Here is a 17,402-nt window from a genome sequence, read left to right on the forward strand (position 1 = left end):
TTTCACCAAAAACCAAAGATTAGAGAAAAAGTCTTTTTTGTTAAAAACAGATTTGTGTATCAGAACTTTTTTTCTTCTTTCTTCTCCCATTAATCATCTCATGACCCCTCAGATTTATCTGGTGACCCTTTGGAGGGGCCCGACCCCTAGGTTGGGAACCACTGGACTAAACTAGCTAACTGTATATAAAGTAGTTGAAACTAGCGCCACCTCCAGCAGCTACAACAGTAACATGCTGCTCTAACACTAATGCTTCAGTATTAATAATCTAATGATGTCATATATAATAATATATCAGTCAGAGGGACCAAACCACTACTTTTACTGCAATACTTTAACTACATAAAGCTGATAATACTTATGTTCTTTTACTTAAGTAGGATTTTTCATGCTGGACTTTTACTTGTTATGGAGTATTGTGACATTGCTGTATTGGTACTAAAGGATCTGAGTACTTCTTCCACCACTGTTCAAATGGTTAAACCTAGAACTTTGTAGAGTAATTGTGCCCCTGTGTGGCCAACTGTGGCCCTCAGAAAATTAAAGTAGGGATGCAACTAATGATTATTTATATTATCAATGAATCTGCTGATTATTTTCTTGATTAATCAATTATCTATACAGTGTTAAAAAAATAATGAAAAAAATGCCATCCACAATTTCGCAGAGCCCACAGTGATGTCTTCAATTTATTTTTTCACACAACATCCCAAAATCCAACGACTCAATTTACTCTCATATATGACAAAGTAAAGCAGCAAATCCTCTCACTGGAGAAGCTGAAACTAGAGCATGTGAAAAATGACAAAACAATGAATCAATTATCAAAGTAGTTGGTGATTAATTTTCTGTCAATCATCTAATCATTGTAAATCCAAATAAAACACACATCATCTTTAACTCTTAAGATTTAATGAACAGAACATTAGTCACACTTAAAAGTATAACGTAAATACAAAAATAATAAAGTACAAAATATACAAAATAAGCTAGTTACATAGCAACATGTTATCATGGCTGAATAACATCCTGGAGGACAAACAAGAGCCACAACTTTTAGAAACATGAACAGAATTCTCCTTTAATGTTGTATTTTTCATCTAACCATTTAAATTTTAAACTGCCTTTTTGGGTTCATTTTTTCACCCATGTGGGTAAATTTAAACACACTACCTGCTCATAAAGAGACTCATGAATCAAAAATAATACCTTGAGGTTTGAACTTGAACCCCAGGAAAAGTACAACAGACTAAAACTGAACATAGAAGTCATTATTTGGTGTTAAAGAATACTACTTGTACAATTATAATGTGGTTTTGTAATAACTCTGAACATGCTGAAGACTACCAATATGACCAGTCAGCAAAAAGACAACAGAACCAAGGGGTTCATGCAGGTGATTCCAGGCTACGTGAGTCCTGTCTTCTGGCGGCTCTGGGCTCCTTGTCCGTCTGTTTCCCGTTGTCCTCGTCAACCAGAGGGTAGGGACGCAGGTCAAGGGTCAGAATACGGCTGAACATGCATTCATCAAACTGTGAAGGAGAGAAAAAATGTAGAACTGTATTGTCAGGACATATATAAAGACTCCTACTCTAAACTTTCAATGTTTTTTAAAAGTTAGTTACATCTGAGTAAACTCCCAGCAAAGCGTCGGCCTTGGAGAAGAACTCCTCCTTCAGGGAGATGACGATGATCTGCATGTTGTCTCGGGACTCCTCCCTGATGAAACTGGTCACCTGGATGTAAACAAAACACCAAAACAAGGAATGCACTAATGTAACACATAAAAATCACAAGTAAAAGTGCAGTGGTGAGTAAACACAAACAAACCTTATGAAAGCCTCATTAATTACATGAATGACATCACACTCTAGCTATGTGAGTTATTTTATTAGTTCCCTGTAATCACAATCTAACATGGGAAGACTATCTGATCTTAATACTGACCATTAGAAGATCCCTTAATAATCAGAAATTAATGGACAACATGGAGGCAATCGTGGCCTTGTGGCTCGAGGCCGCCCTGTCGTCCATTAATTCCTAATAATGGACGCCTCCTCAGGCATTAACCCTTACATATTAAATGTGCACCCTGGATAAAGCTTTTGACTAAGAGAAAAAGACTGCTGTTGTGATGAATCTCACCTTGCCGATGTTAGAGTTGTCCAGGGCTGCATCCACCTCGTCCAAAATGAAGAAAGGAGCAGGACGGAAGCTGCGAGGAATGACACAAACAACGGCGTGCCGAACAGCACAGACGCAGTAAACCGGTAATGTGGGTCAAGTTGTCAGAGCCTTAGCCGTGATTATTAATGCAACAGATGTTAGATCATGTGTGACAAGAGCTACAAAAGGAAAGAAGTGTCAATCAAAAGAGGTAAAACAGTATTTATTTTAAGAACAACAGTTTCAGTGCAAAATAAAATAAAAAAGAAGCAGCGTTGATGGATGGGGTTCAGGGAGAATCTCTCTCTCTCTCTCTTTAAATGAGTTTTTCACGTAAAGTTGATGTGAGACAGGAAATGATCGAAAGGCTTTTCATATTTCAAAGCCTTTCCTTCATTATACCATTCGTCATTTAAGAAACTCATGATCATTACAAGCTAAGAGCCCCCAGACTTTCAAGAGGAAATTGTAGTTTGCGAGAGATATTTCATGCGTCAACAGCTGTGCAGCAATGCTGTTTGTTCTGTTTGTAAAAGCTGTGGGGGGTAATTATCCAGCTGTCCGGTTAAATTTGCTCAGTGATTTGGGGAAATGAAAATAGGAAATGGTGGTGTGTTTATCTGTCAGTAAAAATACTTTATTATATTTATTCTACTTATCATTTGCTGTTATTATGCACAGCTATCATTACAGTTTTTATTACCCTCAGTAATTCCTTTTGCTCATTGTTGTTAACCTTCTCTACTATTATACTCACTACAATTTTCCAGTTTCACCTATTAGAATCAGATGTATTGTAATGTGATGTTATCTAGTCTGTTTTGGAGTTTGTGTGTGTGTGATGTTACCTGTGGATGGCGAACACCAGGGCCAGGGCAGCGATGGCCTTTTCTCCACCAGAGAGATTGTCCATGGACATGAAGCGTTTCCCTGGAGCCACACAGTTGTAGTTGATGCCGCCCAAGTACGGCTCATCTGGATTCTCTGCACTCAGAATGGCCTGGAGCACATACAGCAGTCTATTCTAATGTCTTTTATTGGATCTTATCATTTAAGGCATCTTGTCGCGTTTGTAACACCTTCTGCATTGTCCAGTGCTTGTGAGAACTGTGTGTAGTTTACACTTTTTACACTTAGCAGAACTCAAAGTGCCCTTCAAGGAGGAACCACAGTGGGTTAGGAGATGTAGATGTATGTATACACCTACTATTAACAGTTCAATGTGCAGTAAAATAATCTCTGAAGTGCACAGAAACCCAACTTGTTCGTTAAAATGTCTTACATTAAAAGCCCTTTTTACAAACATGACTGTAGTGGACTTAAGAAAAATGACTTAAAGCAGCGATCTATATTTTTTACAATAACAACGTATCAAATGACAGTGTGTGATGTCAGAGGCCTCGCTTCTAGTGATGAACCTACAGAGAATGACTCTGCAGCTCCCCTCAGCTTTAGAGCTTTATAGCAAGTTTAAAGGGAAACTTTGGTATTTTTCAACCTGGACCCTATTTTCCCATCATTTTGTGTCTAAGTGACTAATGGGGACAAAATGTTTTGGAATCAGTCGAGCATTGAGCGAGAGAGCTTCAGCTGGTGGTTGCAAAACAGGCTGCAATGTGATTCTTGGGGGCAATTGCACCCGTCAAAGTACGTCCACTAAAAGTGCTTGTTTTTGCCACTGACAGGCTCAGATTGTTATTATAAGTGTCAATAAAAGTAAAAACAGGAACTAGCCACATGTAGCAGCATTATGGCTAACTGCATAGGGATCGATATCCGAACCACACAGATATTCATCCGCGTGGGAGGATGATTTTCACCATGGTTGGATGGTTGGATTGTAAAGAAACTAAAGAAAAAACTAAGTACAATGATGGATTATCATGTGGACTATTATGAGTCATTTCACTTCGACAGGCCAGCCAATTTATTTGAGCTGGAGCGGAGAGAGAGGAGCTGAAACAATTGAAACGAAGAATGGAGGCAAAAAGAAACTGCGGGTGTTCCTGCAGTCACAGCTCTCCTGACAAGTGAAGAGGAAAACTTTTTCTGTGGAGTGGGACCTGTTGCTGCCAGACTTGGAAAATCTAGAAGTGTCCACGGATGAGAGTAATCTCAGCTGTGTAAATACTACAAATGGATTTACAGCGTTTATCTACATTATTGCCCTGGAGACTGTTTCACCTCTACAGAATCATCTGTGGCTGGCTGGACAAACGTTCATCTCCACAGTTAGAAAAATGTGATTTCAACACGTAACTGTGAGGAATTACAGAATGTAAATCACCCACATATTCATCGACGCACACCGGTTTGTTTATATGTATGAGGCTGACTTTCATGCGGTTGGACTGTAAAGAAACTACAAAGTTAGCCATAATGCTGCTACATGCAACTAGTTCTTGTGTTTACTTTTGTTCTCAGACACATATAACAACAATCTGAGCCTGCTCAATGAAGTGCTCTTGCTCAATATTGTGCCAATTTCAAAAATTTTCATCCCCATTAGTCAATTAGACCCATTAGTCAATTTTCCTGATGGGAGATTTTCCAGGTAAGAAAGACAGGTTTCCCTTTAAGCTAATTGTTTAGCTGTCCGGCTGCAATTTTACTGTTTTGGTTCACTCTCAGCGCTCCCATTAACGTTGTTTTCACCTGCAGCATGCAGCTGCTTTCAGAAGAAAAGCTCTAAAAATCCACTGTACACTACCTGCTCAGCACCAAACAGACACAGTTAGAGACTAGCTGGTGAACATAATGGAGCATTTAGCTTCTAAAGAGCCAGATATTTCCATCAAAAGTTGATAGAAGTCAAAAACAGAGCTAAAGGAGAGTGAATATTGGACTTACATTCACCAGGTGGACAGAAACACAACTCCAAATGGATGATAATGTTGCACTGTAACTGCTGGATGTGTGAGTAAGCAACTGCTTGCTAATAAGTTCAACATATAAATATAAATATGTCAATATCAAAACTTGTTTCCACCGCCCCTGGCATTTGTTTCTGTGTTTCTGGTTGTGTTGCTTCACCTGAGCGCTGCTGTTCCTGCATATTCTTTTATAGATCTGGTCAATTACAACAGACACATGCTCAAAGCACTGGCTGAAGAGGTGGAAGCGCTGGGCTTTGACTTGTTCAAACTCTTGACTGCATTTCCTGGCTGCTCTGGTACTGGCATCAAAGGCTGAGAGAGGGAAAAGGGAACGTAACAAAACAGCCAGAAATCTCATGTGAGAATAAAACTGTAAATAAGGTGTAAAATATGGAATGTACTGTAAGTGGTGCCATTGATAAAACCATTTATGCAGAGCGCTGTAATAGATAAAATCCCCATTCAGGAGTTTTATTCAAAGATGAAATATTAATCACAAATTAAATCTTTTGATAGAGATAAAACAAATCACTAAAACAACAAAGTACCTTCTGTCACTCCCTGTAACTTGTCCTTCACCTCTCTCATCTTTTCCAGAGCTTTCAGGTTGGGTGTGGTGGTGCGATGCAGCACTCCCTCTATGGAGGAAACTGACTCCTTCTGTCTCTCTATGCAGGCCTCCACCTCCTGCTCTGACTGCACATTCTGGACACACACACATATATTCAAGGCACTAGGTATCGTGCAAATGTTTTATAGTACATGCCGGTCAAATAAATAAAGGGCACTGAGAGAAAATAAGGACGATGAGTCTCTGGGCTTGATGTCTCACCCTGAGATCTGCTTTCAGGCCAGAGTAGTCGATCACGAGTTGAGCCTCTCTGTCGTAGATGTCTATGGTGGCTGAAGTGCTTTCAGATTCTGTGTCAAGCTGCACAGACCAAAAAATATGATATTTTCAGCTCTAATTATCACATTAATATCCGACACTTTTGCAGGACTGGACAGGAATAATACGAAGAACCATCACTTGTCAAAACAGACAGCAGCTCTCTGCAATATGTCTTACTTGCATCTCACTAATTTCAGTCAAGCTCCCTGACAGCAGAGTGATGGGCAGGCTCTGAATCTTGCAGGCCAGCAGCAAGTTGTGTCTAGCCAAGCGTTTCTGCTCCAAGGCTGTCTCCACAGACATCACCTCCCGCTGAAACTTCACTAACTCTCTGAGAGAAAAGAGAGACAGAGGAAGGTTTCTGGCAGTATTTTATAGTTTTGGTCTTCCTTAAATGGACGGATGGAAGGAGTCTGGTCTTTTTTTTAATGGAATATGATGATATTTAGCTCATGTCATATTCACCCACATTTCCAACAGTATATGACTGTTCTTGTCACACATCAATATCCTGTTTCAAGCAGAAACTCATCACATTGCCAATAAGATCATACAGAAACGCTGCTTCATTGTGACTTCAAGGTCATCAAATGTCATAACTGATCATAATTGAAAGCATACATGCAATTCATTAAACACTACTGACAGAATGATCTGCACAACACATCATATGTTGCTCAGTCAACAGCTTCGTCAGAAAAATGTAATTATACAACCAACAGGAGGTGATTAGACACACACAGTGACAGTAGTAGCAGTTGTGGATTAAGTAGTAACACACAACAACACAGTAAAAGTAGCAGTAATATTGGTATTATTAGTGGTAGTGTTACTTGTTGGTTTCTTGGAGGCTCTGAGTTTTCTGGTCCAGCTCAGATTTGGCAGTTGCAACTTGGTTCTTCTTGGACAGCAGCTGGTTCTTCAGCTCCAGCAGTTTGTTCTCACTGTCCTCCACTGCCACCAGCAGCGTCTCCTCATCCTGAAAAAGGGAGGAATGAAAACATCAGGCTGAAAAAGTCTCCAGGTGCAGAGGTTTTTCACATCAGCATTCTATACATCATTTTTACACACAGCCAAATTACAGAAGGTAGTTTGACGTCAGTAAACTGTATCGGTGTTAACACAGAACGACCGCCTGCAGTGATCACCTTCATCTGCTCGGCCATCGTTCTCTCCTCCTTGTCAATCGTCTCCAGCATTTTGTGGAGCTTCTTCCTCTGCTGCTCCAGTTGCTCGTGTTTATATTCCAGTTGTGCATTCAAGCGAGTGCACTGGCTCTCAAACTCCAGCCTGAAGGGTCATACGTATCAAAGTGCTTATATAAATACCTGAGAACTTTCATACATACCATAATCATAAAACAGTTACAGATAATGTGATTACAAATGATTGTACAATATTCTCAATTTGATTTTACATAAAAGAACCTCAATTATGCAGGTCTGTCGGATAAAAATGGAATTTATGTTTATTGTAATTATGTTATCACTAACTGAAATTAATAACATTAAAACACATAATAAAATTATAAAGATTCAATAAGAATTAAACCTAAAACATAGTGAAGCTTTGAAATGTCTCATTTCTTTTAGCATCTCTGTATTACAAGCATTTGTAATACTATTGTGATTTTATTAGAATATGCATTTAAAATATTCTCTTGCATGTTTTTAATAATAAATATAGTAATCATATATATTTCCTCATAAAATCACAATAACACAAAGACATTCTCCACTTTGTTCCAAGCAAAAGTGTTAATCATGTCGTACCGCTTCTTGTCGAGCTCTGCCTGATGTTTCAGGTGCTCCTGTTCATACTGTCTGATGCTGTCCACACCGATCTCAGCACAGAAGTCATCAAACACCAAATCCTCCATCTGCAAACACAGAACATCTACACTGTTATACAGCCAGCAGTTAGACAACGCCTGGTAAAAGATCCAGCAATTACAGTAAGTTTGTGTACAAGCCACTTTTGCAGTTTTCCAGTAAAATAGTTTATTATTATTAGTTGTCTCAGACTCTGTGTTTTGTTTACACCTATAGTAACATATGCAAGTGGTTCTGGCTAATAACCCCAAGAAATGTGATGTCAAGTCATGACATGAATGGTGAAATGACACTCAGCAGATTTTATTCAGTTTAATGTAACTTTTTAAAACCTTTATTTATTCAGGTAAGTTTCACTGAGAGGCAGCCTCTCTTTTGCAGGAACGCCCTGATCACATTTACACAGTTACACACAGTTCACAACTGCAAGCTGCCCAGTACAACCACAGTCTGATCTGCTGGTCACTGAGCAGCTCCACTCAACCGGTTGTGGTTAAGGGCTTTGCTCAAGGGCGCTTCAGTGGTGGTAACGAGGGAGGGGCAAGCGCTGTTTTTTCACTTTCCCCACCTCAGCATTAGCATCAAAATTGCAGAGCGAGTCAGCGGCTCAAACAGGTTGATGAAGGTGTGCTGACAACAGTACCCGGTCGATCTGGTCTCTGATCTTCCTCATCTCTGCATCCTTCGTCTCTACACTTTCCTGCTGCATCTGGATTTGAGATTCCAGATTTGCCATTTCACTCTCCATACGAGAAATCTCCTGAAAACAATCAACAGATCATGACGAGACAGAATGAGTACTCTACTTATATGTTTAATGTTCCTTAGGGATTCAAGTAGGAGTGATAGTGATACACCACATACATTAAAGCCAAGTGAATGAATATCTTTCTTGTTTATGATATTACATTAAATATCATTGAAGTTCTTTGGTCCTACCGCTTGGCATTTGAGGATGTTTTTCTTCCGGATGTTATCCAGCTCAGTTTGAGAATATTTGAGGCGGGTCTGAGCACCCTGAGCCTGAGCGATGATCTGTTTCAGGTCCGACTCCTTCCGTCTCAGCTTCATCAGATCCTGTCACAGGACCAAAACACAGCGGGACTGTTTATTGTGAATAAACTATGCACGCCTAAAAGAAACATTTATATGAATTTGTAATTCAGTAATAAATACACAGTATATTTGACAGAGCAAATTTTTGTTAAAACAATGGATGAGAGTTATCTGTCGACAGGGCAGCTGCTTCCTACTGTTTAGGACACATGTTGACTCACGCGTATCTCAGCTGTCAGCTGTTCCTTGCGTTCCTTCAGACTTGTCATGGCCTTGTCGTCCCAGCAGCGCGCTTTGGTTCGCAGGTCGCTGGAGCCTCCAGAGATCGTACCTGACTTTGAAAACAGCGTCCCGTCCAGAGCTACTGTCTACAGAAAACACATCTGATTAACATGTCTGTTACCAGTAGAGTCCACCACCATGTCAATTTTCTCTGAACAAGTAGGGTTCTAGTCTCCTGGTCGATTGGCTGATCAATATGCTCTTGTCCGACTAAATTCTCATTGGTTGGACAATCACTGGTGTTACACCTGGACCCACCCTGGGCACCATGGGAGAAGATAGCACTGTTTGTTTGTGGGGTAGATAACTCTGGTGTGTTGACACTTGATATCACCAGCGTAGTTAGCATACATTAGCTCGGAGGGGTAATTTGGCTTCTTTACTATGTTACGGAAGTGTTGCTTTTTTCCCCATAGATCAATCGACTGGTTGGAGAGTAGGTACGATTTCAGTCGACCAAGATTTTCTTTGGTTGACTACAGCCCTATGAACGAGACAACCTTTATAGAAAACTGTCTTTTTTCTTTTTATTATTGTAAAATGGCAAAAAAGACTGCAATGTGGCAGCATGACTGAACCAAATAAAATTTCTAGTGCACATGTTGTGCTCAGTGCTAAGTGACTTTAGTTCCAGGCATACCTTAATACGCTCCTTCCCGTCAAAGGCCACACTCCTCGCCTCTTTGATGGTCTCACACACCAGGGCGTTGCCGCAGACAAACTGCACCACCTTCCTCAGCTGGGCGCCACCTACGGCAGCGTTAACCTGTACAACATCCACCACCATCTTGGCACCTGGTACCTCCCTCAGTCGCTCGTTCAGAGGGCTCACCTGTAACAGTGTTGGTTATCACTGAAACTGAGTTTGCACATGTGTCAAACTGAGAAAGTATGTGTTTAGTTAATCACAACAGTAATTCCCAACCTTTCTGTTTTCAACCACCGAGAAAAGCAATGTCATGCTTTAGAAACTGTTTCAACTTACATCCAAATAGTCAATGGGCAGGAAGGTCTCACGTTCGGCTCGTTCCTCCTTAATGAAAGAGATACAGTCACGGGCCACTTTCTCTGAGGCCACCACAATGGCGTTCATGTTGTGGCCGAGCACCTTGGTGACAGCCAGCTGGTACTTCTTATGGATGGGGCTGCACAAGTCAAAGAGACGGCCATACTGGGACGAGAAATAAAAAAAAAATAGTTTCAGAACAGTTTTCACAGATTAAATGAAAAGCTCTTATGAACTTCAAAAGATGCGGTCAGAAATCATGAGCAGCACAAAACATAATCCTTGTTGTTTAGCCAAACGAGGGACTTTTAACAACTGAAACGTTCTGAATAACGGGTGAGTGTTTCCCAAAGTGGTTGGTCGTTATATTCAACTGATCCTTTAGGAAAACAGCAAGATGTTAATATCTGCATGCTAGTAAACTCACAATGCGTACATGCTGATGTTAAAGAGCGTTAGCATGTTAACTTTTACTAATTAGCAGTAAACACAAAGTACAGCTTGACGGAAATGTCTGAATGTTCTGCAGGTATTTAGTATTGAAGAAAACTGAAATTTTGCCCTGATGGTGGCGCTAGATGAAGAGTTAAGGGACCATCAAAGAAATAATACTTCCTCCAAATATTTGTACCAAATTCCATGGTAATTCATTTTCAATTCAAAAGTCAGGGGATCCCCAAAGTCATTAGGATACACTGTTGAGTCATTAAAAGAAAAACAAAAATGTCAACCTCACTATGGTCATTGTGGTGCTACAGGAAAGGTGGAGACCATGAATTTAAAACTGGCAATCTAACATGGTGATCCAATAGTTGATGAAATCTTTCAGTGTGGACCAAAGTGATGGATTGTAGAAGTTTTGTCAGCCTCCAAGAAACATAATTAATCAGGGGAGGTGTTTGCCAACAAAGCTGCCTTAATGTTAGGACCTCCAGCTGAATGACCGCATCCCTTCTCATGATGCTTGTTGGCCTCTCACCACAGCTTCAGGGTAGAGTCTGCGAAGCTTCTCTAGCAGCTCTTTGCGCTGCAGTTGGCGTTTGCTCTCTTGGCTGTCCAGGCAGGCGTTCCCCAGCTCCTCCAGCACCTGGCCCAGCTCCTGGTTCACATCCACACTGCGCTGGCGACCCCGCTGCAGCTCCACACTCAGGCTCTCCTCCCGCTGACGGTACTCCTCAAGGGACGACCTGACACATACGGTGTGATGTTACATTCTGATTTCAAAGTATCTGAATAAGTTCAACACCTCCCTGAAAATCTAAATATTGCTAAGACTGACAAACTTTTAATTTGCTGTCATTACATGGTACGGCCATATGATATAAGGCAAACACATCATGACATACTTGCAGGTCTTGGTGTACTCTTCTAGCTTCTCTGCTCTGCGTGTCAAATCTTCCAGCTGAGTCTGGTTGTTCCTGATCCCAACCTACAGCAGGCGATGGTCCAAGAGCCGTATGTACAGGGACATATTCATCACGGGTTCGGTAGTGTGCAACACAGATGATTAGATACACATACCTTTCAGCAGCTGTTCAATCATCTATGTATATTAACTTGGATGTGTAGAGTCAGCAAAAATGTGTCAGTGATGTCACCTCCACTTCCTTCTTTCGGCGCTGGTCGAAAGCCATCTTCTCGTTGTCCGCTCTCACCTCCCAGTGCAGCTTATCTGCCTGCTGGCTGAGGACGGCGCTCTGCTTTCTAGCAAGCTCCTTCAGCTCTTTGTATCGCTCTAGCTGGAACAGAAATACAATTTTCATCTTTTCACTTTTTTGTAAATCTTCTCACTGTTTGCACCTTGGGAGGCCGACGTAATAAATCACACCATCCTAATATTTTACGCCATTACGCCTGTGTTTTTCCAGTTTTTAAGGAGACTGAAATAGAACCCTGTATTATATATTTATGATATGTGATTAGGGCTGCAACTAATGGATATTTCTTTTAAGATTAGTCATTTGGTCTATAAAACATCAGAAAACGGTGGAAAATGCCCATCACAACTTCCTAAAGTCCAATGTGACATCTCAAAGTGGTTTGTTTTGTCTGACCAACAATCAAAACCCCAAAATATTCAATTTATAATAATGGAAGACCCAGAAATGAAGCAAATTCCAACATTTCAGAACTTGTAAGCATTATTTACTGATTATCAAAATAGTCTTCTATGAATCAACTAATCAATTAATCGAGTAATCGCTGCAGCTCTGTATGTGATGCACAAAACAACCTGCCAGTCGCTCTCTTTTACTACATGTCAGTTGACTTTTGGTTTGACCAGGAGAGAAAGGGGATGAGATTGTTTGACACACACTCACCTGATCCTCATCCAGCTCGATGTCCCTTCTGGAGACGCTCTCCTTCCGGACCTGCTTCTCGTATTTCCTCCAGGTCCTCTCAAGCTCAGCGATTTCCTGCCGGTCCTCTGCCAGCTCCTGCTCTTTAAGAGCCATCAGTTTCTGACTCTTCTTCAGGGCATCGCGGACCCCCTCTGCCTTCTTCTTGTGATGGGAGGTGTTTACTTTAGCTTTGATGTACTGGGACCGGGACTGGGACAGGACATGCTCCTGGGCACTAGGCGACAGGTGAGAGGAGACTCAGTTTAATTCTAGTTAATTACAGACTAACTGGCACACAGCAGCTATGCATTAATATAATAGGCTGGTTCAATTAGAGCTAAATAGATGCAATCATCTCAGGCTTTCAGACATTCCTACACAGAGAAACAAAAGCGCTGGTGAGGAACAAATGAAATACATTTTCTGCTCCATTAACTACACTTTAATGTACTTTCTTATATACTGGTTAATAATATTTAAAATGTCTTTCATTTCTAATTTTCAAATCGTACAGATGTGTTTTCAAAGATGTGAAAAGCGAATATGCAGTTTCACAGTAACACAAATAAATCCAAAGCACAAGAAGCCTTCTGAAAAACTTTTTTAGCATAAAGTTTATGTACCGGATCTCCTTCTCGATGTGCTGCTGCTCTCTGCTGAGGCGTCCGTGTTCCTTCTTGTGAGTTTTGACTGTCTGCTCTGAATTCACCAGTTTATTGTTCTGAGCAGCTGCAGCCTGCTGTTTCTCACTCAGTTTGTTGCTGAGGACGCCGATGCCCTGCTCATTATGATACAGCTCAGTCAGGCTCAGCTGCAGGCGGTTTTGGTGAAGGTCGTCCACCAGCGTCTGGTACCGCTGGGCCTGGAAAAGAGGGATGTGAGAGGGGGAGTCAATCGATGGACAGCAGAGGTCAACTAAGGCCACTAAACTACAGTCCAGTTGATGCAAAACAATACATGATACCACTCTTGTGAGCACAGATACATCAGTAATTTAGGAGCACAACTTTACTCCTGCTGCTCTCTCCTCCATCTAAATCTACAGAGACAGCCTGGGCCGCACCCCAGCATGGATGTATGGAGCCCCATTAGAGGAAGAAAAATTCAAAGGGATCAAAAGAGCAAAATTTCAAAAATTTATCAGCTTGGATTTCCAGTTGCAGCACTGGATAAACTATGATTTTATGGCTTGAGACATTTTCTGTCATTCTATGAGGCTACATGCATACGCCAGGAAATTTCTTTCACCAAATGCATAAAGTGTTAAATATGCATTTTGTACCACTTATGACCATTATAGCTGTATTTTACAATACTAGCCTGAGAGTTCATTATTTTACAGTCATTTCACATCATTATTGGACCACCTCTGTCTAAGTTGCTGTCCAAACTTCCCCAGCATCTAATCACAACACAGGAACAGCTACATCATGAACGTGGCTTGGCTCATCAAATTTAAAATCCAAACAGGGAGCGGTAACATCACAATGTTTATGTCTTCTCTTTTGCTTTCAAGATGCAAGTTCAAGCATTTAGGAAGCAGCAAGAGAAACATTAGTGTAGTACTGTGCTGGCATCGAGTCCTCCCGATTGGAAAATGAATACAAGCCACCTGCTCTCAGCAAGACACTTGATTTATCTGTGGGTGGTTATGAATATAGCTGGCAGGTATAAATGGTGTAAGTGTTTGGTGAATTTAGAGGTATTAGGATGCACATGTTATTATAGCAAGGTAGGAAAAAAAATAATCCCCCTGTTTGTGTTACCTTACCTCTATTTTTTCCTGGGACACCTGCTTCCTCTCAGCAGTGGCAGATTTCTTTTTGTTGAACTGAAACTGTGTGTCCTCTTTGGCCCTCTGCAGGGCCTCTCTCTTCTTTTCATATTCTGCAGTATACTCTCTGGACTGACTGATGAGCTCAAACATCTTTGTCCTCTCCTTTGGGTCCTTCAAAGCTATAGACTCCACTGCCCCCTGGTGAGGAGAATAAAGAGTGACTGACTTGTTTGTAGGATATTATTATTACTACCACCTAATACAGCACCTTTTATATTTGTTTCTGGAATATTTCTCACATTCATGTAAAGGGTATTTGATGTCATCTTCTAATCTGATCTCGATTCATCCCACATCTATAAATATTCTGACATTTGTCTCGTGAATTTATGAATACAACAACTGTGATTCTGAGACACATATCAGTATAGTCCCTCCACATTTTACCTGGAACACCAGACAGTTTCGAGCTTTAGTCACAATGCCAATCTTCTCCAGCTCCTCCATGTATTTAGCCAGAGTAACATGTACGCCATTGACACGATACTCAGAGGAGTCACCTGAAAAATTAAGAGAGTTAAGACAGATTTGACCAAAAACTGTATTGTAAATGTATTAATTTTACAGAGAGATGAGAATCAAGACTTGAATGTCACAACCAATACATAAGTATGGACAGACTTGTGTCAAGACAGTTGGTTAGCTTGTGTTTCTTTAGTTAATAGTTCAAAACAAAACTGTTCGCTGACAAGCAACTTAACTACATGTAATTACAACCCTATTATGAACACATTGTTAGTAACTTGCTTAAAGTTGCAAGTTTAAGTATTTTTCAACCATGAACCAGTTTTTTTCCCCAGTATTGCAAAGCCTGATATGTTTTTAATATGTTCTGTTTATGTCTTGTAATTCATTCAAGAATAAATGGATTTATATATATAACAGTTTTACGGTTGTATCTGAGGGCTGATGTCATAATGCCCATCAGTAAGTGAGGGCTCATAGAGTGACAGGAGCTTATGATAATAATCATCTGGCAAAAAAAGGACTCATAAACACAAGCATATCCTCTGTGTTACACTATGAGAATAGAAATGTAACTGATAACTTATCCACACACTATAGACAGTGGCTTGCTTCATTTATGGTTGAAGCGAAATACTGATATTGAGACAAATCTGTTGTGCTCAGATCAGCCAAATTATGTTATGTAGGCTTTGTAATTTATCTAGTAAATAAATAAGATGCTACAAGGTCAAATCTATTGGGATTCACATCAGCCTTGTGTTTACATCGTTATCAACTGTAGATTTATGAAGAGTTAGATTTGATGTTACCTATTAAAGGGAAAACTTCAGCTTTATTACTTTGTAGAGGGCCAAATATTTTTGTTGGAGGGCCAGACTTGGCCCACGGGCCGCTATTTGCCTACCACTAATGTATAATGAAGCCTGCATAGAGTTAAAATAGGCTGGGGAATTGCTGTCTTTGTAAACAGAGTAAGTTAGCTTGAATTATATTTTTCAATTCAACGTGAATACAGAAAAGCTTATTCTGCGTGGCTTTTATGTAAATCTTTGGAGAGGCATCCTCAACTGATGACTATAATAGAAGAACAGTACGTTAGATGTAAACCTGACACAACTCAACATATTGAACTGACCAGAGATGCTCCGACAGAAGACCGTCTCCTGGTCCTCGTCGTCACGATACCGCATGGCGACGCTGCCGCTGGTGGACACCGGCTGCCCGATGTGAGCTCCGTGTATCAGGTCTCTGAGGTGCTTCACTCGGAGGGAGGCGGCCCGCTCCCCCATGGCGAAGCTCAGGGCGTCCATCACATTGGACTTACCTAGTTCAATGTCAAACATATGTCTGAAGCACGAGTCTGATTACTAAGTTTAATTTACGGATCGATATTGTAACAGAAAACTTAACATTAACCGATTGTAAAAGGCCGACATTATACTGTATGTGGTTTAACATTTTCTTCAAATGTTTAAATGCATTTCGCTGAAAATATGCCAACATCGATCTAGCTATAGCTAAACGTTGTCCGATAATGGGCGTTGCAAGTAACGGTTATTTAGTTCAAGGTAGCTAGCTAGCATTGACAGTTAGCGTTAGCGCACTACAGAGTCTGCTAATGCAACTGTAAAAAGTTCACTTACCAGAGCCGTTGGTGCCAATTATGCAGTTAAACCGCATAAAAGGACCGATTACCTGCTTCCCACGCCATGACTTGAAGTTTTCAATATCAATTTGTCTTAAATAACCCATTCTAAGCTCACTTTTGCTGAGGTTTGTCAGACAGTTATTCTTAGCGTCAAGGACAAAAATCCTCTGAAGTAATGGTGGACTGACTAAGGATGGGCGGGAAACGGAAAAAAGTATCTGAAAGCACAAAAAACAATTTATGGATATTTCGGCATTTTCACTGAACTGTATTACTCTAAAACTGGGAAATGATATTTATTACATTGCATGTACATCATTTGCTATGTGAGATATTTTCTCTCGTGTAGTTTTAAGGACCAGTTTTTTTTCCTAGGATGGCGAAGTCATAACCCTCCTTACTCTGCCTCTGATTGGCTTACCCTGACATTCTTACCCTAACTCTAACCAATCGCACTCCTCATGCCTAAACCTAACCAATCCAACCAGTGAAGGCAACGAGTACTAGCCAATCAGAGGCTAGGGTGGGTCGTGACTTCGCCATCCTGTGACAAAAAAATTTGGCAACCATCAACCAGTGTGTAGGATTTAGTGGAATCTAGCAGTGTTGTTTAATAAATTAAATTCTGAATGAATGTTTCACACATTTCTGCTTTGATTCTTAGTTATACTTAGTTGTTCTTAGTATGCATATTTATAATATTTTTTCATTGTTCAATGCAGGCCATTTCTGTGGAGGCATATGACAACAGAACTGAAAGAGATTTGTTTTACTTTTGTAGCCATGACATTTTACTTACATCATTAATGACTTCTATAATACGTTAATGGCCTTCAGTCCAAAAATGCCGAGCATAGCCCTGCTGCTGTGCTGAGGCTGCAATGGAACGACCAGTTAGCTTTCACTTCTTATCAATGTAAGTTTTAGGGCAAAACTCGCAAAAAATGCAAAAGGTCCTCTTTAGAGCCAGTGTCTGGTTTGTCTGTTCTGGGCTACA

At 40.6% G+C, this 17,402-nt stretch overlaps 1 protein-coding gene across 2 annotated transcripts; it reads right to left on the bottom strand.

Moving 5' to 3' along the window:
- Positions 1-895: 895 nt before the first annotated feature.
- On the bottom strand, positions 896-16,727 carry smc1b (structural maintenance of chromosomes 1B). 2 transcript variants are annotated; one of them, XM_067590570.1, is made up of 25 exons: positions 16,401-16,726; positions 15,893-16,081; positions 14,677-14,789; positions 14,224-14,427; positions 13,076-13,314; positions 12,432-12,687; positions 11,709-11,849; positions 11,457-11,539; positions 11,090-11,297; positions 10,090-10,275; positions 9,745-9,936; positions 9,044-9,190; positions 8,706-8,843; positions 8,410-8,526; positions 7,707-7,813; positions 7,083-7,224; positions 6,768-6,913; positions 6,112-6,265; positions 5,875-5,973; positions 5,591-5,747; positions 5,200-5,354; positions 3,015-3,166; positions 2,146-2,215; positions 1,626-1,736; positions 896-1,532 (listed from the first exon to the last, which is right to left on the bottom strand). In XM_067590570.1, exons 1-25 carry the CDS (start codon positions 16,507-16,509, stop codon positions 1,389-1,391), a joined length of 3,759 nt encoding a protein of 1,252 aa, XP_067446671.1. In that variant the 5' UTR covers positions 16,510-16,726; the 3' UTR covers positions 896-1,388. The 2 variants fall into 2 exon arrangements, with proteins under 2 accessions (XP_067446671.1, XP_067446672.1); XM_067590571.1 differs by lacking the exons at positions 896-1,532; positions 1,626-1,736; positions 2,146-2,215 and adding an exon at positions 2,242-2,345 and having other exon boundaries at positions 16,401-16,727.
- Between the last annotated feature and the right edge of the window lie 675 nt (positions 16,728-17,402).

The sequence above is a fragment of the Thunnus thynnus genome, chromosome 5 (assembly GCF_963924715.1).
Source record: "Thunnus thynnus chromosome 5, fThuThy2.1, whole genome shotgun sequence".
Taxonomy (NCBI): domain Eukaryota; kingdom Metazoa; phylum Chordata; class Actinopteri; order Scombriformes; family Scombridae; genus Thunnus; species Thunnus thynnus.

Excerpts from the sequence above, each read along its gene's own strand:
- smc1b (XM_067590570.1), bottom strand. The coding sequence starts at position 16,509 with ATGGGTTATTTAAGACAAATTGATATTGAAAACTTCAAGTCATGGCGT. Across the intron at positions 8,844-9,043 it reads AGCTGACAGCTGAGATACGC|GATCTGATGAAGCTGAGACG; the intron begins GTGAGTCAACAT and ends GTCCTGTGACAG. Across the intron at positions 7,814-8,409 it reads TCAGAGACCAGATCGACCGG|ATGGAGGATTTGGTGTTTGA; the intron begins GTACTGTTGTCA and ends CTGTGTTTGCAG.